The sequence below is a fragment of the Centropristis striata genome, chromosome 3 (assembly GCF_030273125.1).
Source record: "Centropristis striata isolate RG_2023a ecotype Rhode Island chromosome 3, C.striata_1.0, whole genome shotgun sequence".
Classification (NCBI taxonomy): domain Eukaryota; kingdom Metazoa; phylum Chordata; class Actinopteri; order Perciformes; family Serranidae; genus Centropristis; species Centropristis striata.
The window spans coordinates 29209655-29234377 of record NC_081519.1 but is presented as its reverse complement, the minus strand read 5'-3'; the positions used below and the strand labels follow the sequence as shown (position 1 = coordinate 29234377).

The window sequence follows — 24723 nt, the reverse complement described above, 5'->3', positions numbered from 1 at the left end:
AGTGAGTTTCATGTAGGAGCTATAATAGTTAGGCCTGAAAATGGTTTAAGAGTATTGGAACAGAAATTTAGACATTTGTCTTAAGATTTCAGGGAATCTGGCATTATAAAATTTAGTTATATATTCTCAAAACAGCCATTGAAGATTAGGCCTTAGTGTGTAAAATATATACCTGAAATAAAGTGTATCACCTCTGAGTGTAATCTGTCGGCTTTACAGCTGTAATGCTATAGGTGCAACTGTTTTCTACCTGCATCTCATGCTGCAGCAGTCTGCCAGGTGGGCACAAGAGGAGTAGTCTCAGTATCAGCAATACACAGTCAATCTAATTTCTGAAATATATTACAGTCGATCATTATATATACATGATGTTTGTGCACGTTGTAACCAATAATTGCAATGTTGCTTTATGGTCTTTTGGGACCCACATGAATTCAATGTTTGCATCCAACCTGAGGGCCTCTTTTTGTTTTCTTAACAGTGCTATTCAACCGAGCCTGCTAACGGAGGCGGGGAACTACATGCTAAAAGTGTTGTAACATGCAGCATTATTGTCCAATAGAAAGAACAGTCGTCGTTCAAATCAGCCAATGAGAGGAGCGGGCTGCCGCGCTGCTCCTCTCAGGGCCTGGTGGGGGCGGTGCTTGTGCTCCAGGATCCACCCCTCAAGGCCGCGGCGTTTGGTTGCACACAGGCTGCAGTTTCAGTTTGTTTTATTCACCATTTTGAGTAGCTGAAGGTAAAAAATTAAGAATATTTGCGTTTGGAGCACAAGTCGCTGCCGTACTTTTATTTTCACGCGCTAGCTCGGACGGCGGAGTTGTGCGCCAACCTCGCTCCCCTCGGTGTTTTGCAGAGCGGGAATCTATATTTCTTTTTTTTCCCTGTGCTTTTTCTTCTCCCCCCTTTCTTACATCCTTAACCTCTACAGTATTCCTGCAAAATGTCAAGACCAGTGAGGTAGGTGTGCTAAATCTGTCCTCTGCTCTGCGTAACTTAATGACACCGTGCAGGCATGTTCCACCGTTAACATGCACGTCTCGACCATGCTGTGTTTTATGAGCTAGGAATGTGTTTATTTCATGAAAAAATAATGCGTGTGTGTGTGCGCTTCCCTTCTTGTGTGTGCACCCTCTTTTCTAACATGGATCCCAGCGGTGTGGACTGTTCGCCATGTCTTGTGGAGGGAGAGACGCGCAGCCCGCCGCTGTGTCGTGTCTATCATGCTTTTAAACGGATCCATGATGGGCATTGTTGCCTGCTATGTAGGCCAAGCGGAAAATTACACGGTGTGATTTAACCAGCTACGTTTTACGGTTCACTTAGACCAGGCCACATAATATTTTTCCCTCTCTGACTGAGAATGAGAATATGGCTACCCATTCATCCAGGGGAGGCTCTAAAACGCTAACACCCCTCCACCAGAAAGAAAAAAAAAACCACCGGAGGAGGTGGTGTTTGGCCTCGGGATTTGATCTTGTTGCCGCGCAGACTAGGCAGGTCGATGCTGTAGTCCGCTAGCAGCGCATTTTTATCGTGTTTGAAGCATTTTTGTCAGTACAGAACAATAGAAAGTGGTGTTTTAGTCCACGAATATATCGTTGTTGGGAGAATTGGGGAGAGCAGATGTAGATTTTCAGTGGTGGCAGTAAATTAACACTGCTGGGTGATGTCAGAGGAAGGCGGAGAACTACAAAAAGTCACCACACCCCCCAATGCAAGATCTCCACCGTGATATCAACGCATGCGATATCTCCAGACCCTCTAACATGGCATTAAACGTCCCTTAACTTGATTACAAGTAAATTTTGTGCTATTTAAATCTTTTTAGAGTTTTATGAGCATTGTGGAGGGTGTAAATGTTAATTATGCCTCTATAAAAACAAAGTACTACATTTGCTCACGCTTTGTATTTGCACTTAGGTTGAGTATTTTTGGCACATTTTGCCTCCACCATATTAGAGGGGCAAATATTTTGGTTGTACTATTTTATTTTAAATCTTTGGTTGTACTGTTTTATTTTAAATCTTTGGTTACCAGTAACTTTAATTTACAGCTTCTGTAATGCAATACATTTAGTGGAAAAGCCGTTGTGCAGTTGTTCATGGATGACATTTTTTTTTTAAATGGCAATGTCAGCTTTGACAAATCTGACAAATAAAATACCTGGCATACATAGGCAGCTTATTCCATTGATGCAAAAGGTAAAAATCCAGCATTTCCTGAAAGTACTGTCCATTGATTTGCAACATTGTCTGCAGTAGTCTCATAGATCCAGAAATATTGATGGAATGGTTGCAAAATGCATTATGCCAGATGGTTCTGATACTAGTTAGAGGTCTAAAGGCTGAACTGTGTAGAATTAAACAACGCATGCAATATCCCCAGGCCCTTCTAACATGGCATTAAACGTCCCTTAACCCTTTGGAGTCTCCAAAAGCTCCAAAGCATGACTTCTTCATGACATCCAGACTAGAAAACAAAGCAGCTCGGAGCCCTACTGTAAATTTACCTCTAAAGTTCTGGCTGTAAACTCCATGAGGCCAGTTTCAGTTTGATGATGATATACCAAGTAAAACTGGAGACAAGGTCAAATATATTTAGCATAAAATGATAGAACTGGATGGAACCCTCTTATATGTTATATTTACAACCTTTGTTCACATTTGCAACATTTAATTTTTTTTATTGAGCATGATAGTGTTTTGAAAGTCTGAAAAAATTCAAAATCACATTTTATGTTGATCTAAAGGACTAAAAAAGACAAAATAACCCAAAAAGACACAAAATTACAAAAAAAAGACAAAATGAGAAGACAGAATGACCAAAAAAACCCCACAGAAGACACAAAATGACTAAAAAAAGACACAAAATTACTAAAAAAAAAGACACAAAATGACTAAAAAAGACACAAATTGACCAAAAAAGACAACATCAAACACGAAATTACTAAAAAAGACACAAAAAGGATTTAAAAATGGACAAAATAGCCCAAGACTCCATAGAGTTAACTTGATTAGAAATACATTTTGTGGTATTAAAATCAAATTAAAGTTGTTCCTTGATTGCGGGTTCTTAACCACCACCAGAATCGCTCATTTGTGGCACATAAAGTGAATTTATTACTCAGAGCTGGCTGTTCTTTCTTTAAGCCAAAATTGAATTTGTTGGAATTAAACAAGATTTTTAGAGTTTTATGACCATTGTGGATGATGTGAATGTTAATTATGCCTCTATAAAAACAATAATACATTTACTCACAAAATATAATTAAACAAATCTGATATATTGTTATGATCTAAGATGTGTAAAGTAGCTTAAATTAGCCCGACCTTGTACAGATTGAAATTAAAGTGATGCATCAATAATTCTGATTTAGTAACATACATTTTTCTGAAACGGGTCATGAAATTTCCATAAGTAAGTTCCATAGTACATTCTATACTGTTAATGTATTTTCATGGCCTCCATTTAAACTATGAAAACAAGTAGACCCTCCCTCCATTTAAACTAATGTAGAAATGTGTAGCAGGGTACTTATTCTTACCAAAACTGAGAACAAAACTTCTGATTACACACCCAACAAGACTCTTAAAAGTCAGATTTTTTGTCCTATGTTCATGGAAACGTAATAATAATGACATGCTTTCCTATCATGCAAAGCCATTAAGGACACCATTTGGTGTGGTAACTTTGACTAAAGCATTACCAATGCTGTAGAACAAAGACACAACTTGTGTCTTATGTTTGCTCTAATTTTGCACATTTTAGTTTACTGCAGATTTGTTTGTAATCATTGATCAAATTAACATACTGTGCAGATAAAAACAGGGACTGAGCTGATTATCTGCACAAAGAAACAGCAACTTGGAAAAAAAAAAGATCTGCTGAATGAAAGGCCTGGTTATTCACATGCTTACAGTCGACAACAACACACACAAGTTCTGCCTTTTTCAACAGCGTTGCAATAAAGAAACGTGGCCCAGTCATTTATCTTAATCACAGCTAATGCTATGTGGCTGCAAAAAGAGCAGCCTGGCAAAAGTGTTGAACTTGTCAGCTGCTGTCCTGTAACACACAACATTATTTCGGCAGTTGATCATATGCAAATGTAGATTAGTTTGTAACATGAGATGTCTACTGGTTACCTCGTGGTCGTGAAGCTGTGGATAAAATGTAAATTTATTGTGTTGTGTTAGAAACCACTATGCAGAGTTTTTGTGTCCGATTTACCCATAAACTTATGGATGTATTACTAAAACGGGATCATATTTGGTCTGATTGCCAGGTGACTTTGCAACTTGTAGAGTAACGCTCTTCTCCATTTGGTCCACCATTTCTGAGATGTGCCGCTGTGTTTGGAACAGCTGTTTAAACGTTTTGAAATGGGTCATATGAGTGGCCAAGAGGATATTGATTACCCCCACATTTGCTGATTTATACTCGACTCCAAACAACCTTTTGGTCATGATCATGTCACACCACGGTGTAAATGAATGAATTGGCACATTCTTGTATAATAACTGCAATTTATTGTATAATTACAAGTGCAACTAAATTGGAAAATTTGCAATATCCTGTAAGAAGGAAATTATACAAATGAGGACTAAAAGGGCTCCCTTATCATGATAACGTGGCCGTCCCTCCACCAACAGAATGCTTTAAACAAGCTAAAGATATTGTATTGACTATGATATGAACTGAGAAATGTTAACAAATGATCACTTAGTTGGAAGTAGAAAATGTGTGCTGTTTTTATTTGATAAATAACTTGCAACCATTTGCCCTTTCAAGCCCAAATGATGGCTCATATGGACCAGATGTCTAAATTATGATAAAGTAACACAATTTTTGGTAATCACACCAATTGAGTGATCCAAATGTAGGTCCCCTGTGGGCATGTAGATATGTGAGTTGTATTCACATAAAGTTCCTAAACAAAGACATGTGTGTCATAGAACAAATGAACCAAAGTCAGGATATAAAATTAACTCAAGCCCAAACAATTACTTAACTGATCATAAGAAAGTAAATGGATATCATTTTTGATAATTGGTGAATGAGTTATTTGACTTATTGATGTGTATTTTTAGTATTTAGAAGACAAAATAGTGGAGGGATTGGTTAATAAATTATCATTAGTTACAGCTTTAAATGTAACCATGCTTTCTTTCAGAATATGAAGGTACCTAGAAGTCCAATGAGGGTAAATAGAATGATATGCTACCATGAATATAATGACACACATCAGGCTGTGCTTTTATTAATGTAAGTAGGGTTGTCAAAAATGTTGACGTTGAAATGAAAATGAATGTTCTTGTGTGTGTTAGCGTCACACCACGGCTACAGAAAATATGAGCACTGCCTGCTAAAAGTTCATAGGATTATTAATATCATCTGCATATAAATATAGCCTATTAAATGCTACACTGCTTGTCAGCAACTGGTCATATGGTAAGTTGGTGGACAGCTTGTTATGTGCGCTCTGATTAATTTGTCATAAATTTAACACTCTGGTTATAAAAAAAATGTAAACCAACTCCAGGCATCGTCTGGGAGAAACCGGTGAACCAGCAGTTTCCTGTTTTTTTGTATGTTATTTATGCTGATGCGAAGAGTGGTTTATTCTAAAGATGAACTTGCATATCTTATAACTTTTAATTAATGTCTAATGAAACTCTAAAGCAGGGGTCTCAAACTCAAATTACCTGGGGGCTGCTGGAGGCAGTATCAAAATGACCAAAAAAAGACACAAAATGACCAAAAAGAGCCAAAATGACAAAAAAAAAAAAAAATTACTTAAAAAAGACACAAAATGACCAAAAAAACCTAAATCACTTAAAGACACAATGTTATTTTAAAAAGACGTAAAATTATTTAAAAAGACACAGAATTACCAAAACAAGACACAAAATTACAAAACAAAAGTTATTAAAGGGACCTTCCACACACAACACGGTAAAGTGCCATTCATATAAAACTCAAACTTTCATATCAAGGTGGGGGCCACAAAATATTGTCACGAGGGCCGCAATTGGCCCATGGGCCATGAATTTGAGACCCATGCTCTAAAGGAGCACCCACCACCCCCACAACTTACCCACTGCCCCAAAACAGTCCACCTAGGGGAAACACCTGAAATGATCCAATCCAATCCACTTTATTTGTCTAGCACATTTACACAAACAACAACTAAAATGTCTCCAAAGTGCTGTACATAGAATCATAGAAACAATAAAACAAACATTTCCATATAACAATCGGCAATAAATAATCAAATAAGTGCATAAATCTAAAATGATGCTATAAATAAAACAAAAAAATCAAACAGATGAACATAGTAAAATGAATAAAAGATGTTGAGCCGTGTCATTGCGTAACTGTATATGTCTCTGCTTTCCAAGAAATGACATGAATGACAATGAATATGTAAACTATTCATAATCATATGTACATATTTACGCATTACATCCATATGAGGAAAAACCAATACAACAAGTGACATTAATACTTGTATAGGTATGTTTATTCAAGTATAACGTGTCAAAAATCTGCATACCTACACATTACACAATCAACAAGTAATGTCTTATAGTGTAAAACTTAATTTTAAGGAACCTTTCTCTAAGGCTGCTGAAAGCAGTGGGGATAAGGAGCTGGGCTTTGGGTTGTTTTAATCATCCTGGAGATTAATTAGTTCATCAGATGATTCAGACGGATATACGTTACGATGTTGATTAATAGACCCAATATAAAGATATAAAGATGGACAATATGGCAGCTCCCCAGTAGTGAGGCCAATACACCTCCATCGCCCCCTGGTGGTAGGCTGCAGTATAGCTTATAAAGCCCACCCCTCCATCTTAGTATAAGGACAGGAGAAAACTAAAAGTCAAAGCAGAGGTCAAATACATTTTCTCAAAGATGGTTTCTGTCTGTTTAAGATAGTTCTTCTAAAACTTATGGTTGTTCAAGTGGTCATTTTTCTGATATATTCCCGTTTTAATTAGTTAGTTGATGTTTAAAAATATGCGGCTGTAATGTTATGAATTGACCGCTGTAACTGACTCATGAGTGGCCAGGGCGGGTGTTTGGGTGAGTAGTCCGCCATTGTTATTATGCTAGAAGTTAGGTCCTGCATTTCTGGGAAAGCAGAGACTATACAGTGACATAAGGACATGGCTCTCTATTCTCTGAGAAGGTTTGCAGCTTGGACCAAATGCCAACCTGCACCACCATCAGCCCAGCACTAGAACTAGAACAGGTCCACATTGGTCGAAAAGGGGTATGTGTAGCGTTTGCCTTGTAGAGCTGCAGTTAACGAGTATCTATCAATCAATCGGTCCATCTGCCAGTTTTTTCCTGATTTAATAGTTTTTCTTCAAAGTGACAATATTTTGAAGAATGTGCCTGTTGTACTTTTCCACAGGTAAAATCAAAACCAGAAGTATTTCAAAATATTCAACGTTAGGGTTAGGGGGTGTGGTGACTTACACTCCAAAGTTTATTAAAATATTTAACGTTACCAGTTACTTCCCCAAATATGTGTCAATAACTTCCTGTCACTAATCTACATGAACCACTTTTCACAACAGAATAAATTAGTTCTACCACACAGCAACTAAATGATCAGCAGAGAGGGAAGAAGTGAGTGTTGACATCATGTCAAAGAGTCTCTGTATTGTGTTGTAGAGATATTTACTGAACTCTAGTGAGTCATGGTAGCGTCCAGTCTGACTTATTAACAGATAAAGAGATTATTTAGGGGCCTGGTGGTGGCTCCCGTTGGCCTGGCAGCCTGCCACGTCTGTACAATTATAGGGGAAACTTTGATATTGATTTCCCACATCATGACTTGGTTTATCAGATTTACACATGATACCTTCCAGTTTGATTATTTACTACAATGAAGCTGGTTGGAAAAATAGTATGTTGAGATGTGAATGGTAATGTGGTCACTGGCTGCTGGTACACATGTGACTGTGGGGCGCGTTGTGTTTCCCTGTTGTAGGGCTGGGTCACATGGACCAAAAGTCATATCCCGATATATTTAGGCTGAATATCCATATACAATATATATCCCAATAATATTATCGCAAATTGAGAGCAAATGTTCAGTCAAAGCTAAATATGACATGTAACAAGTAGTTTTATTGAAACCTTTTATTTAAGAGTACATAAATACTGTATAACAGGAGTACCCTTTCTTTTTTTTCATCAAAGTGCACATTTAAATAAAAAAAATATCTTAAATAAAAATAGCCTATGTCATAAAGGACTATATACATATATAATTGAACTATATCGATATATGCAATATGGTCTAATTCCATATCACATCTAAAAATATATTGATATATCATTATATCGCCCAGCCCTACCCTGTTGTTATAATCTAAGTACTTGTAAGAGTTTCTGGCACTGTGACACACACACATACACACACATACATACATACACTTCTCCTGTATGGTATTTGACCCGGCTGGGTTCCACAAATATGTAAACAGTGCTTGAACAGTATTTTATTTGAGCTACTGTTTCCCTTACAAGTCTGGATGCGTGTGCTGTACAGCTTTAAATGTGTTTGATCACGTAAGTGAGATGAGGGATTTACCTGTGGCTTTAACCTGCACCGGTGCGGCTGTAGAGGTGTGTGTTACCTGAACCATAGCTGTCTGCTGTCACCTGAAGCTTCCCTCATACACTTTGCCAAATTAGCCTTGGAAACAGTAGAAGGCAGACCTGTGTCCAGTTCAGAGCCCCAGCTGGAGGCTGTTTGTGGTAGACTTGGGCCGTTTCTATTCTTTCATACCTTCCTGACATTTCACCAGGATACACTATAACGTTTGTGTTGTTGGGTTTTATTTACATAGTCTGCTTGCACTGCAGTGAATTGGAGTCAGTTGGAAATCAGCCCAGTTCTCCTTTACATACTTATGGCTGATGGGAAATAAGCACCCTTCTAACATAGATCCTTGCTGGAGGAGCCAGAGACATGTGTTGCCTGGGCAGATGGCGACACATCAGTGGGCTGAACAGAGATTATGTGCAGGCAGTGGTGGCGTAACGCTATCCCCACCACTCGCATTCGCCATATTTCTTAGCTCAGATGTCTGTTCCAGCAGTAGAGACTGACCTCTGGTGGTGTGTGCTCTCCTCTACAATACATCAAGACATGCTCTCAACACCATATCCCAACAACAGTTCAATAGAAATGGGAGCATCTGTGTTTTTGACAGTATTGAAAATCAAGCCTCTGGGTTTTTTAGATACCCTGGTAATAACTTGATAGTGCCCACGCCTACATTATGGCTCATCAAACCAAATGATACAATCCAGACATTCATCCACAACTGATATCTTGTTGTTGAGTTGCTGGACAAAAAACTTCTAACCATGTTTCCTCCCCTACCAGCACTGACTGATGTGGCTAATATCTGGCTCTGGCAGTGAAGTAACTCTGTCTTGTGTAAATGAAATGTGATACAATGTGTATTCTTCTTCACAGGAACAGGAAAGTGGTGAACTACTCACAATTCAACGAATCGGATGATGCCGGTAAGACATGCTTGAGATGTGTTTCAGTAGATGATATGAATCAAATCCATATTGTAAGATATTTTACATGCTGATATGACATTTATGTATATTTTAATACAATACATTTACTGGAAAAGCTGTTGTGAAGTTGTTCATGGATGGAATTTAAAATAATGGCAATGTCAGCTTCGACAAATCTGACAAATAAAATACCTGGCATACATAGGCAGCTTATTCCATTGATGCAAAAGGTAAAAAATCCATCATTTCCTGAAACTACTGTCTATTGATTTGCAACATTGTCTGCAGTAGTCTTATAGATCCAGAAATATTGATGGAATGGTTGCAAAATGCATTATACCAGATGGTTCTGATACTAGTTGGAGGTCTAAAGGCTGAACAATGTGTAGAATTTAACATCTCATATTAATGTTTTTTAAAATGTTTTGGCTGTTGTATTGCCTTTTTAGTCCAGCTACAAGATGGCAGTACCTGACAGTGGCCTTTAGTCTTAAGATGCTTTTGAGTACAAGTAATGGATCCATACTTTATGCTGGACAAATTAAATCTTAACATGACATTTTATGTTGATGCATGCACTGCAAAAAAGGTGTGTCTAAAAACAAGATAAAAACACTAAATCTGAGGGAAATGATCTTGCTGCATGGACAGATAATTTCACTTGACAAGATTTCTGAAATTAAGATAATTAAATCTAGAAATAAGCATGTTGAACACTTTTAAAATAAGAAATTAACTCTTAAAACAAGATAAATTATGTAACACTTCTAAATCTAAAGTTTTTTTTTATCTTGGTAAGAAACAAATAATTTGCAGGTCACTCTGCTCTGGCCAGTTCATCGCTGCTTGGAGCTCTAATTTAATGTTTTAAGAGTTAATTTCTTATTTTAAGCGTTCAACATGCTTATTTCTAGATTTAATAATCTTAATTTAAGAAATCTTGTCAAGGGAAATTATCTGTCCATGCAGCAAGATCATTTCCCTCAGATTAAGTGTTTTATCTTGTTTTTCGACACACCTTTTTGCAGTGTGTGAGTGAAACACTAAAATCTCCTTTCTCTGCAGATGAGGAGTATGGCGAGAATAAGCCGAAGAAGGTGCGCGCACCCCCTCGTGAGCCCAAGCACAAGCGCTCAAAGAACTCCCAGGATGACAGGTCAGCCCGCGGGATCGATGGGTAGGACATATTCTAATATATAACACCTTTCTGTATCATGTTCAGTACTGTGACTGTTTGACTCTTGAAAGCATGCCATATTGACACGTTTTCCTGATATTCATCAATCTCATGGCATGTATTAACACAGTGATGATGCAGAGAGGAGACGGGATAGGGTTAAGTAGTAGATGAAGTTGGGGGGTTGCAACCAGGCCGAGGGGGTTCAGGCCTGGTAGAATGCAGCTTTTATGCAGTCAAGAGAAGAGAAGAGGAAATGGGGGTTTGATGAAATGCATGTTCAGGATGGGAGACAGCCATGTGTGCTACAGCAGTGTGTCAGCCAGAGCGGGACTGGTGGGTGAGCTGGAAGAGAGCAGAGAGAAACTCAGCTGGAGGAAACTGTGGGGGAGGGAGGAGAGCTGTGTTGAAACGACAAGTGTAAATGAGGCCTGTGAAACAACTTTAGAGGTAGCCTATGGTGGCAAAAAGGACAATCAGCAGCTCTAATGGACATTCCTGCAATTAGCGTACCAACTGGACAGACTTCCAATAATTTATGACTTCAGTCTCTTTTTCTGTCTCGTTTTTGGAGAACTGTTTTTTTTTTTAATATTAATTTTATCACCCATAATAACAAGCACCTGTGTAATCATCACACTGTATAATCAGCATGTTTGTATGTTATACCCAACAGGTCTGCAAAACGTGTTACTTTTAGATTTTTGCTAAAAGAGCTCATGGCTCTGGATACTCCTCCATCCTCAAGTCAATTCATTTTATTTATATAGCCCAAAATCACAAATCAGAGTTTTGCCTCAGAGGGCTTCACAGACTGTACATGGTACGACACCCTCAGTGCTTAGACCAGGGGTGGGCAATTAATTTTCCCAAGGGGCCACATGACCAATACCACGATGGTTGCAGGGGCCGGACCAAAACTCTGAACTAAATTCTGCTCAATATTAATTTAATTGCTTAATAAAATACAGTAAATTATCTGGTTTTGAGCTGCTACTGATAACAATACATGTTATGATAAGACTGTTAATGTGGAGTAAATCAAATATAGCAGTAAAAAGTAGTAAATTCTCCAATCACCATATCACTTTTCCATTTATTTTATTTTAACACAACTGTAAATGACATTTAGTAAGGTTCCTATTGGTGTTTTTGTGTTATATAGCTTGTTTTTCATGTTTGTATATTTTCTAGGTGTTTTACGATGTTGTGATGCTTTTATTTTAAAAAGGTGCCGTCCAGTGTGAAACGCTTGCTTTAATTTTGAAAGGTAGTGACAGGAAAAACTCCTCAAAAAAGCCTTTTAACAGGGAAAGAAGAAGAAGAAGAAACCTTAGGGAGAGACTGAGCTCTGTTGCTTGCTTGTTGACTATTTATTTGACTAATGAAATGCAGATTAAAATCTGATCTCCCTGGGTACTCTTATTCTTGTTGCTTAGACAATGTTTTTGTCTTCTAATCTTTGTTTCAGTGAGGAGTCTGATGACAAGCTCTCTAAATCCAAAAATGATTCTGCAGGTAAGTCAGTCTATTGTCTGATTCGATGAAATGGTTGGCACAGGCACTTTGTGAAAACATGGGGGAATGTGATTATGGGAGAGTGAAGAGCAGAGAGCCAGCTCACTGACTTCCCCCTGTATCGCTGCTGCAGATGACTTTGGCAGCGATGAGGAAGACAATGACTTTGGAGAGGAGGAGGATGAAGACGGAGGAAGTGACTATGAAGAAAAAAAAGGCAAAAAGGGAAAGAAAGCCAAGGTAGAGAAGCCCAGCAAGAGGGGACCGAAGAGAAAACGGCCTGCAGGTAACCATCTAGTTTTTCCATTCTACATATTGCCCTGATCATTTTTAAACTGGATAAAAGCTACAGTTCCTTCATGTATGGGTCTGAGAATTGTGTAATATTCACTGCTCTACAAAGTCTAACTGCAGTAACTACGCAGAAGGTACAACTGAGAAAAACTGCTTTCAAGTTTTTTAACGTGTTTTAACTGGCCAGCCAAAAGGGTTATAGGTAGAAAAGTGATATGACACTTATTTCTACATTTATTGATGTCATTTTTAGTTCAGAAATCATGATCATTTATTTGACCTTTAACCCCAAAAACGTAGTTACTGCATTGCTGTAAAAGGTTCTAATAGTAATCATAAACAGAGTGCAGTAACAACAATGTTGTCGTCTTCTTTCAGCTTTTATATTTTGTTTTCAGTGAATAAACATTTTCAAATTGATTTTGTTATAAATTTATTTAAAAGTGTTTAACAACTCTATTCAAAGATTTGTATATTTTAGACTTAATATTATAAAATACTGTTATATTTTAGTCTTAATATAATTTTATCTCACTTTTTTACTTCATCACTATCTAGATAATAATTTCCCTTCCAAATAAACTTATAATTTTTATTATTTTTTATGTTTAAATTGGTATATATATCCAAAGCAGACCGTGGTAAGTGCAAGTGCAAAAATTACTGCTTGGTTCTGAGTTGGATTTGTGTTGTTTTTTTTATATCATCATTTCATTGAAATAAAGTAAAATTGAAATCTTAAACTCTGTCACAAGATAAAACGGGCATCAAGGAGTTCATTTTTAGTTATAACTCAATTTTGACCAAAAATGTAGTTAATGCAATTAGGCTTTATGGGGCAGTATAGAAACAATAAAAACAATAATTCGATCCATCAAATGACTACAGCTTGTTATTATAACCAGAAAGATTTGATTGTGGGAGTTCAATATTGGTGTTTCTTTAGGAAAAAATCTAAACAAGTTGTCCTATGTCTGTGCTCATCACTGAGGGAATAGACATACCATACCCAAATCAAATCTGACTTGAAACTAATAATGTAAGTCAAAGTCTGTTTTTCAACTGGTGAGGCTTTAAGTTTCTGTACAGCCAGATGATATATTGTAGCTGTGAGCTCCACTGATCCATGATGGTTTGGAAGGCCAGCCAGCCAGGCAGTTGTGGAAGTGGTGCCATGGATATTGATCTTTGGACATGTGAAGATCTAAAACAACTTGAGCTCTGTGGTTGATGGGCAGCGCTGCACGTGCTTTCCCAGATGTGCTCTGAGTGTATTCCTCGCACATCCCCAGCTCATTGTGACTGACTGACTCATTTGTCTCCAACATTCCTCACCACTGACATTCTGCTCTGATTGATTACTGAGTGGAAGGTATGATTGATAAGGCTGATCAGTCAGTGATCTGCTGAGCTGAGTCTGATAGATGGTGACAGCATCTTACCTTCTGTGATCAATCTAGTGACTAGAGTCATAATTAGATATAAATCTGTGGCTATGGCTTTGTTTGTTTGTGTTGTGGCTGATTTAATTCATTAAAATAACTGCCTGGATACTTCAGCAACAGCAGTGTGCAAATGAATAATTAACCTCTGCAGGCCGAATGTACCGTATGTACTTTCAGTAATTGCAATGGCCCTGACAGAATGGGGCTTCAAATGTCCTATACAGCTAGAACAACTCACCTGCACTGCTTCACTGTGGCTTTTCATTACACAGAATGGTGGTATATGTTCCATTTAAAAGCAATTCAATCCGTTACTGCTTTGCCTTGTTACCCAGAATGTACCCCCTGGTAAACAGGACTGCTCCAGTAGGGACCTTTATTTTGCCCACTGAGCGGAAATATCACTTAAATTGGTGTTTCTCCAAATCTACACGTATTTATACTTTTATTACTATACTAATAATGTGCAATGCATCTTAAGTTTCAATGATGGGGAACTATTTAAAAAAAAAAAAAACTTTTTTAAAATTGGTCCTGCTTTACTGACCAGTGAGCAGGATGTGATGGGGGTTTCTTTGACCAGTGAAAAGTCCATTTAGCAGGTCTGATGCAGCAGACAGAAAATTAGTAAGTAACAAGTAGGGCTGGGCGATATGGACTAAAAGTCATATCTCGATGTAATAAGGCTGAATATCCATATACGATGTATATCCTGATATTTTTATCGCAAAGTGAGAGCAAATGATTAGTCAAAGCCAAATATGACATGTCACAAGTAGTTTTATTGAAACTGTTTATTTAAGTAAACATACATACTGTATAACAGGAGTAGCTTTTTTTTTAAAAAAATCAAAGCTCCATAAAGTGCACATTTAAATAAAAAAATATTTTAAATTAAAAAAAAATCTTAAATAATATAGCCTATAAAATAAAATAGGCCAATCTTTTTTTCTGAAATAAATATATTTATATGAGAGAAGAATAAGGAACATTACAAAAGAACTTAATATGACAAACCCTAGTAAGGGCAGCATTTATATATAAAGCCAGCTTGTCTGGAGCAAGGATCACAGTACAAATTATAAAACAATGTATAACTATATTGATGTATGCAATATGGTCTAATTCCATATCATATTTAAAATTTTATATTGATATATTTTTTTATATCGATATATCGCCCAGCCCTAGTAACAAATAAGTATAAAAATAAAATATTTGACATTCATCAAGCAAGAATGCCAAATATTTCCAGCTTCTTAACTGAGAATTTCTAATTTAATTTTAAATGTAATCTCTTTGGTGTGTTGGCCAAGTAAAACAAGACATCAGTCACGATGTCACATTAGCCTCTAAGAACACTTCATTATTTTCAGATTTTTCGCTGACTAAAGATTGTGATCAAAGTATAATCGGAGTCTAAACGGATCCATTACTGCTTAAATTTTCTATTAAGAGGGTTTGCGTCACCATACTGTTGTTCTGAAGCAGCTAGGAAAGTGATTATGACCAATTCTCACATGCATATACTAATACAGGCAGAGAAGAATATTTGAAACAAACCATAAATTATCATTTAAAAAGATTTAAAAGAACATCAGGGAAATGCTGAACAATTGTTTTTTCTCCATAGATGACAGTGACGATGACAGGGAAGTGAGTCGAAAGCGTGCAGTGCGCCAGGCGGCCTCCAAGGCCGTGTCCAAACAGAGGGAGATCCTGCTGGGAGATGGAGGCAGCGAGGATGAGGAGCACGAAGACCAAGAGGAGCCCTATATGGACCGTATGTACAACTGCTCTCTACGCTGATTTGAATGCGTCTAATGGTTCAGGCCCTATTGTCGATAGGTGATTTTTTTGCTTCAACTTATCGTGAAGTAAAGGTGAATTGCACAATGTAATGGGCTGGGAAATAATGACACCATCAGCATTTAGAAAGGTTCCCACTCACTTTAACGAGGCAATTCTGTCTGCCACTGGATTCCTGCTCTCAGGAAAATCAAGGCGTGATTTACGGCACAAAACAAGTGGTCATGAGCTGTGCCTATACTTTAGCCTATACTTATGAGGGCGTTAGTGCAGTAACATGGAGACGCCGTAGTGTGAACCGCTTGTGGTATGATATGGACCAAAAGTCATATCCCGATATTTTCAGGCTGAATATCGATATACAATATATATTCTGATATTTTGAGCAAATGTTCAGTCAAAGTCAAAGCCAAATATGACATGTCACAAGTAGTTTTATTGAAACCGTTTAAGTGAATATAAATACTGTATAACAACTGGATTCACTTTTTTTTTTTTTTTTTAAATCAAAGCTCCATAAAGTGCACATTTAAATAAAAAAATATCTTAAATATAAATAGCCTATGAAATAAAATAGGCCAATCTTTTTCTGAAATAAATATATTTATATGGCAAAAGAATAATGAACATTACAAAAGAACTCAATATGACAAACCCTAGTAAGGGCAGCATTTATATAGAAAGAAAGAAGAAAAACTGAACTATATCGATATATGCGATATGGTCTAATTCCAAATCACTTAAAAATATATCGATATATCTTTTATCGATATATCGCCCAGCCCTATCACTCAGTCTCTCTCACCTGAAATCAAAAGAGACAAACATTTATGTTTCTTCAACGACATTTGTAAATGCAGTGTGTCTGCCTGTGTTGTTGGTAATTGCTGGCTGTAGGCTCTGAGGGAAACAGGAAACATCTGATTATCTCTTTTGGTGACAGCAGTTCTCGATGTGTTTATTTCAAATGGTTGCTTTAACCCTTCAGGCTATATGTTATTAAACTGTGAAGGTATAACTTTTAGTCTCATGAGTTACTCAGCAATGTGTCGGTGCTTTAGGCTGCTGGACAGCAGGGCTACTGTCACGAAAAGATGTTGATGCGTCCCATTTTTGTGTGCAGCTGATGAGTCTGGCAGCGATGAGGACTTCATGGTGGAGGATGATGATGACAGTGACTATGGTCGCTCCAAGAAGAGAGGCAAGAAGGTCATCCGACGGGGACGGCCGGACAAGAAGGAGAAGAAAAGCCCCAAGCCCCGACTAAAGGCCACAGGTGAGAGGTGGAGTCAGTCTTCAAGGAGAAGCCTGCAGTTTACTTCATCCACCTGTCTGTGTTTGTGTCCGTCAGAATCTCTTAGCTAATTTTTTATTCACAATTTAAGCATCTTAGCTTATTTGTTCTTAAACAAGACCTCCAGCAATGAATCAGTTAGCTTGTAAAAAAATAAAAAGCAGATAAGCAGGTAGCAGATGATCAGGCTACAGCTGATACTCTGAAGTGTTATACTCCTTTTTGGTAACATTTATAGTTATAGCGCTCCACCACATGTTGGCTAATGCACAGCAGTTTACTTGAGACCACAAAGTTAAGTTTATCACAAAAAACACAATTTAGGACTTCTAAGCCAAACTAATGACTTTGTCTCACCCAGCACCTCACAGTGCAGAACAGTAGAAATGTATCTGTCCAGTCCTTCTGTGCTGCTTTGTCTTTATTTGCATGGTAGTCATGGTGACAATAAGACTCTCACTGCAGTTCAGTTTTCAGTCTGTTACTGGTGTCTGTGTACAAATCAAACAAATGAACTATAACATGTTAATTAGTCGGCTTTAGAGGTGTTGAAAGCTTGGACAGAACCAGTCTAGCCGTTTCCCCTTGCCTTCACTCTTTATGCTAAGCTAAGCTGAGCTTCTTACCCTTAGCAAGGCAGCAATGAGGCACATTTCCCAAAATGTAAAACAACTCCTCAAGTTGTGAGTGGAACCCCTTCTAATAAAGAGTCCATTGTTGTGATCAACGTTAACAAAGTGATTAGAGGGCTGGGATTACACAAATTGGCTACTGTCTTTTTAAGATATTAAAACAAGTGGAAAAAACACTAAGCCACCACAAGGACAAACATGGAAACACAAGCCACATTAAACTTATCACACATAATTTAACTATTCTTGCCATTAATGCGCGTCCTCAGATAAAAAAAATTCCAGAAAAACCTCTCAGTATATTGTGATTCAAGTGGCCTGGGAAAAAACTTGATCTCTGCGCCTCCTCTTGCTTCTGTTCTCAGGCTTTAGAAAATCTAGCATCTGATGAAAGACTAAAGCCAATCACAGGTCATTTCAGAGAGAGGGCATTCCTATTGAGAGGAAACCAAATGATGTATTTTTGTAGGCCAACCCGGAAGTAGCATGGGGTCTGTTGAGAATTCAGCTATGGGATTTTTGCATTTGATTTTGGATATAATAAGTTCTGTGGCAAAGACATGTTTCTGATGCTCACACGTTTTGTTCAGCAGGATAATCTTAACAAATTAACAGAACTTTTTCAAGTTTGAAGCGTTCCTGAAGCCGAAAGAAGTAAAAGCTAACGTAATGGTATTGGGAACTACACCATGGTCACGTGACTTCTACGTCACTATCGCTTAGCTTCAGACGGGCTCCGACAAGCTAACCAGTGCTTCTGAAACCTTAGCCTTATAATATGCTTGCTAAATCTCCAAGAGTTTTCAGGGGCACTGAAAAACACGACTCGAGGCTGTTAGGCCGATTAGTGTGAGAGTTGCCATCCATGTCCAGCCTGATGGCGTTTAATGTTCCTGACAACCACTGTAGTCTCATTTAGCCACTTGTTAGCAACCGCCTTTTAAGCACACACAAAAACTCCAAAATTCACGAGGTGGGGTTTTATGTCGTACAACAAAACGCGAAAATCTCTTCAGCTTGTGTAAACCACAGAGCTTATTTCAGGCATCTAACCAAAACCCATCCAACATCCTCACAAGCCGTGTTTCCACTAGGGGGAAAAGTGGCCATGGGGAAAGTCTCAGGCCACACCCTCTCTAAAGTCCTCTCACTCTGTGTGTCTCCACTACAAGTTAGCCCCAAGAGGGATTTAGAGACTGGAGGTGACGTATGGTTTTTACCGTCGCTAACTGTGAACAACACCAGCAGCTGAAAGTAGCATGACTAATTATGCAAGTCTCCGCTGATCATAAACATAGTGATTAACGGCATCACTAACTGTGCACAGAGTGTCTGGTCCTTGTTGTAAACAAACAGAGATCGCTAAGTGAACACATACTGTACACACTGTACAGCTACAGAGCTAACTGTAGCTAACTGCCGTTAAGAAGAGTAAGAAAGAGTCGCTGGATTTGTCTCCAGTCGCTTTCTTGAAAAATAATCGCTAAGGGGGTCTGAAAAGTTGCCAAATTTAGCAAAAACGTCTCTAAGTTGGGAACACTGCTTCGCTGGCTTTTACAAATGGCGTGTGTTTTTGTGTAGAGTACTACGTCACATCCTGCTTAGCAATCCAACAAAAGCCGGCTCCAGACTGCTTGTATTCAAATTAGGGGCGAGAGAGACCCGCCTCATTCCGGGTATTGCCCGGTATAGAGGATAGACCCAGGGTGCTAAAATGCTTACTTACTTCCTGGTTTAAGAGCTAATTCCTGTGGTGCCCTATACTGTTATGCAGATGTGCATTTGCATCTCTTCATATGGTAAAAGCCTGAGTCAGTGGTGAAAAGCCCTGCAGCAAACGTTTCTATTCCAGCGTTGGAAAGCAAAGTGTTTTAGAGATGTAGAGACTGCTAATTAGCCGCAGGTATGAGCCTTTGGCTGCAGTTAACAGAAGGCTTGGCTATTAGCAACATTTTCTCCCTCACTGTGAAACACGTTGCTGATATTGACACGTTTTATTCATTGACATGCGAGAGCCTCAAATCTGGTCTCAAGTTTGTCACCACAAAGGTCTTTACAGGCCCACAAGCCTGCAAAGTAAGCTATCCAGAACCTCAAGAATTCAATACAAGATCGCCCTCATCGCCCTTTGCATCTACAGCAACGCCCCACAATACCTCAATACCTCCTTACCCCTCACTCATCCACCCCTTAACCTCCGCTCCCAAAGTATAAACCTCCTCCATCAGCACCATGGGAGACGGAGCCTTCTGCTCCGCTGCCCCCCACATCTGGAACTCTCCCAGAACATCTACCACAACCCCAGTCTGGACATTTTAAAAAAAAGGGCTTCAAACTTTTTTGTTCAGGCATCTTTAGGTTGCCTTAGGGTTGTCACGATACTAAAATTTTCAACTCGATACCGATACTCAGGAAAATATTCGATACTCGCTACCATTTTCAATACCACAAGGATAAAAACAAAGAGCCCAAAATTTAACAGAAATGTTTTTATTAACAAGAAAAATGCAACATGTAAAAATGAACAGAACCGCAGGTTAAATATTTATAATAAAAAACAGTTGTGCAAAAAGAAACTGCAACTATGATAACAAGCTTCAGGTCTGAGGTAGTGCAAAAAATAAGTAAACACAATAAACAATTAGAACAATATTTTGAGGTTGTATGCTGTGCACGGGGTCGATACTTTTGAAAATGAGTATCGTATCCGGATACAACGCTTTAGTATCGATACTTTTTTGAGTGTCGATACTTTTGACAACCCTAGGTTGTCCCTAGATGTTTTTATTATTCTCTCTGCACCTTAATCTCCTTTAGCTGTTTTCTTTAATCTACTTTATCACCTGTGTCTTTTTTTATCTCCTGCTGATTTTGATGTGTCAGATTTTTCTCTTAGTCTTTTGTTTATTTTGTCTCTGGTTTCTGTAGCACTTTGAGATTACTTATGAAAAGTGCTTTACAAATAAAATGTATTACTATTATAAACAGGGCTGTATTTTCACTGTTGAGATTGAACCATAACGTGATGATCACTAACTGCTTTATCTCTCCTCTCAGTGACCCCCAGCCCAATGAAAGGAAAGGGGAAGGGGCGCCCTAGTGCCAAGGCCCTGGAGAAGAGCTCACCCAAAGAGGAGGAAGAGGAGGAACCCGAGAGTCCCCTGGAGGAAGAAGAGGAGGAGGCAGAGAAGAAAGAGACCTCCCCTGCCCCCAAGACGACAAAGGAGGCCGCAGGAGGAGATGAGGAGGAGGAAGAAGAGGAGGAGGAGGATGGCTCAGAAGAGGAGGCACCCTCTGGAGAAGACTAGAAGATGGTACCTGATGAAGCCCATCCTCCATGTCTATTTCTCTGTCTCTTCTCAAAGTTTTTGTTTTATTTTTGGGTTTTTTTTTTCGCTCTGCGTTTAGAGTTGTTTTTTTTTTTTCTTTTATCCCGGTGGCCTGGCTCAATGGTTTGGACTTGGTGTGCTTTTTCTTGTTTTGCTTCTCCCCCTGCCACCAAGACATTGTGCTCATGTGATCATACGGTGTATGTAAGGAGTCACAACATTCAGCCTTACCTGCCCTTATGTCTTTATCATTTACCTTCTGCATTCTAGTGTGAAAATCAGACAAGTTTCTGCCTTTCCAAGAGCTCAGTGCTAGTGAGCATCCGTCCTGAGTGCGAACAAACCAATTTGCTTGTTTTTTTTGCTTCTCCCCTCTCCCAGGATTATCTGGCCACACCATTTTCCCCCGTTTACTTTACTGAAATCTGCGATTACTGTGACTACGTTTCTCAGTATCGGTTACTAAAGCGCTGTATTTACAAAGCGATGCTAAGTCAACACGCAGGGCAGAAGCCTTCACCCTCTGTTTGGTACTTTTGTGATTTTAAACCAGGAGCATGTTTTAACAGGGCAGTTAGTTACGTAGTTGTTTTAAAACCTTTAAAACAGTTCTTTCAGTTAAAGCAGCTTTTAATCTTATTTTTAAAGATCACCCTGCTTGTTTCACATTACATTTGTGCCCTGAGCTCTTGTCGTGTGGCTGCTGCTTCATAGATCAGTTCAAACTGTGTAAGGTGCGTTATGTAGACTGGCAGAGTGGTTGGTCATAACTGAGTGTTTGCTTCATGCTGGACTGCCACTATCACACGTTTCAAGCCAGCATGTGTGTTTTTATGAACATGTTTAAATTTGTATGCTTGTATTCCTGTAAGAGGGTCTGGCTTTTCTCCCTCTCAGCCCATCTGCTGCCTGTTAAACGGTTTCTGTTGTTATTTGCTGGGCTTGTAAACAATGTACCATGCTACGTGAAGCAACTCCACCCGTTCAGAACATACGATCCTGCATGGCTGCAGCATCTTCAACACTCAACCCCTTGTGCCAGGCACCCCTAAATCTTTTTATTTTGTTCATTTTTAAGAAATGCAAGAAGACATGTTTTTTTCTTTTTCTTTTTGAGAGTTAAAAAAAATGAATGTTGTTTTTTCTCCTGTTGGTTCATTGTTCTAATTCTCTATTCAGATTTTTTTTGTAATGTTTGTTTTTTAAGAAAAGAAATAAAATGTATCTTGATTTTAAAGAAAAAAAGTTGATCCTATCCAATCTGTTCTGCCCGATGGTTGGACCCGCCATCCCTCCCTTAATTATTCCTGTCCTTTCATTCACCTCCCCTCAGTCCCATCAGCTTAATGGTTACTGTTGGTATACTTTTTTTTCCTTTTAGCTTTTCGTTCACCCATTAGTATTTCACAAGCAGATGCATTCTACAGTACTGAGGCTCAGAAAAGATTGAAATGAAGTTGGCAGCTCAGTATATCCAGCATTCGTTTGTCTATTAATGCCTTAATTTTCATTGAGTTCAGTTTGAGTAGTGGCTCTGATATCATTGTTGGAAGCCTGAGAATGTAATCTGTCCTCGTGTTTTAGGTCTTTGCTACAAGCAGCAAATCGGGCTTAAAACAAGTCAACAATTTGTACGATCAGCAGACCATCCAAAGCCATAAAGGATCTCAAAACTAGTGACTCGGAGATCAGGTGCAGCACTTTTGATTGTCCTTTTTCTTTCGATAAATAGTGTTTTGATGTCGAAGCAAAAAAATAAAGATACGAAAAATCTCATTGTGATCTTGGGAACTTAAATGCATTATTAGGCGTCGTCAGGAGAAATTTGGAATCATCCCAAGACTGCAATAGAAATCAGTCCTGGACGTGTACAGGACACACTAGAACCTAGTACTTGGTTCAGAAGCACATTCAATTGTTTTACAACTGTCCTTAGAAGGTTAGTGTGTTTTTCTATGTTCAGGTCCTGAATTGGCACCAAATCCTTAATGTCATTTTAAGACGATTGGATAAAAATATGGAAATAAATATGAAAAAAAGTTTGTTTATACCAATCTAAAGCTCCGAGAGCTCTGTTTGCAGTAGGATCAGATAGTGTCCTGTAGTTGAGGGCTTGAATGAGTTTCCTCTCCATCATCCCACAGGAGGCACATGGCATAAGGCTGTGAATTTCTCCTCTTTCATCCATTCTAAGATTTCTTCTGTTGTACTCTTTCTGATGTTTTTTTTTCTATCTACCTTCAGTTGTACTGGCAATGTTAATGTAAGCCAAGTTGTGATTCCTACAGGAGACCAAGTGAGAAGCTTTTGTCAGTAGTGTGGAAAGGGAACGCTGAACTTTTGAATCTTTTGCATGTTATGGAAAAAGTGCAAAGCGATGATGATGATGCTGGTAATGGCAATATTGTGGTCTTACAAAAAAGTATTAACACCGATGTTGATAATGTTTTGGTTTCCCAGCTTCTAATAAAGGCAACCTACTTTTTATAAGGATTTAACTACTTGTTTTGTGACATTGAGCTGTGTGTAATGTGGCTTTGATTTTACAATAACCTGCAGTATTCAATGTGCCACCTAGTGGCGCTGTGTGCAGTTACTGTTCCACAAGCCCACATTTAACATCACTTTTGTAACAGAACCGGATCAGTAACAATAATGTTACAAAGGTCTTAAACAGCAAAATAATCATCTCATCATGATCAATTTGGTGAGGTTTAGTTTACAACCAGTGGGTGGACACATCTGCTGATGCTTTAATTTGTTATTTCAGCAGGAGGTAAAAAATAAGTGATAAGATAAAGAGAAGGCCAATAGAAAAGTAGAGATTGTTGCAGTCTGCGTCTCATCTCTGCTCAAAGTTCCAGGCTACATTAGTCACTACAGGCAAAACACTCAAATCACCAAAGTGCCAGTTGCATTGTGGGCAATGTAGGCGCCAGGTTTCATCAAGAAAGGAAATTGCGTTTAATACAAAAAACTATCTCTGGTTCTTGACTTGCTGTCCATCATGAGTCCAACAATGTTATGGGAAGGCAGCGAGGAAATACACAAACAATCAGCTTTGAAGGTGAGCTCATTCACATGAAATAGATAAAGTTTAACTACAACACCATAACCTCCATATGAAAGGATTATTTAGTACAACTTTTTGTGCTTATACTCTACCGGGGGAGTTTGTGCACCACTGTATGCTCGGTTCTTTCAGTTATAAATCTGTAATAAACATTGTGTTTCGCTATGGCACCTATTTAGATATTGGAGTTTAGAGTTATAAGGGCTTTAACATTATGATGAAAGTATATAAGCATCATTCCTCTATTTACTTGTTTCATAAACTGTTGCAGCAAATTTTGTGTTAGCATTTGTTTCAGAGATTTTTGCCATTTTTAACCCCTCAACAATTGATAACAATGGTTAAGAATCCATCCATAATACCACATCAAGATACTATGACTTTGAGGAACAGCATAGAAAAATCTATGCTTCGCTTTGGTTTCAAAAACCATTGACATTTTGAAGATGTTTGCAAGGATAGCATTTTCTGGGATTTGATTATGAGCACTTCTGTTCTGGGAACTGTTGGGAATCCCCATATTGTTTTTATACCTAGGAAAACTACACATCATCTAAATGCTTTAGATCTGTAGTTTGTGGATGTAAA

At 38.4% G+C, this 24723-nt stretch overlaps 1 protein-coding gene across 2 annotated transcripts; it reads left to right on the top strand.

The window, feature by feature from the left end:
- The first annotated feature begins 625 nt into the window (after positions 1-625).
- nucks1a (nuclear casein kinase and cyclin-dependent kinase substrate 1a) lies at positions 626-23555 on the top strand. Of its 2 annotated transcripts, none has more exons than XM_059330166.1 (8): positions 626-960; positions 9512-9561; positions 10630-10720; positions 12213-12259; positions 12393-12545; positions 15632-15781; positions 16931-17083; positions 20791-23555. In XM_059330166.1, exons 1-8 carry the CDS (start codon positions 944-946, stop codon positions 21039-21041), a joined length of 912 nt encoding a protein of 303 aa, XP_059186149.1. In that variant the 5' UTR covers positions 626-943; the 3' UTR covers positions 21042-23555. The 2 variants fall into 2 exon arrangements, with proteins under 2 accessions (XP_059186149.1, XP_059186148.1); XM_059330165.1 differs by having other exon boundaries at positions 10630-10741.
- Positions 23556-24723: the final 1168 nt, after the last annotated feature.

Excerpts from the sequence above, each read along its gene's own strand:
- nucks1a (XM_059330165.1), top strand. Across the intron at positions 12,260-12,392 it reads ATCCAAAAATGATTCTGCAG|ATGACTTTGGCAGCGATGAG; the intron begins GTAAGTCAGTCT and ends TCGCTGCTGCAG. Across the intron at positions 12,546-15,631 it reads GAAGAGAAAACGGCCTGCAG|ATGACAGTGACGATGACAGG; the intron begins GTAACCATCTAG and ends TTTTCTCCATAG.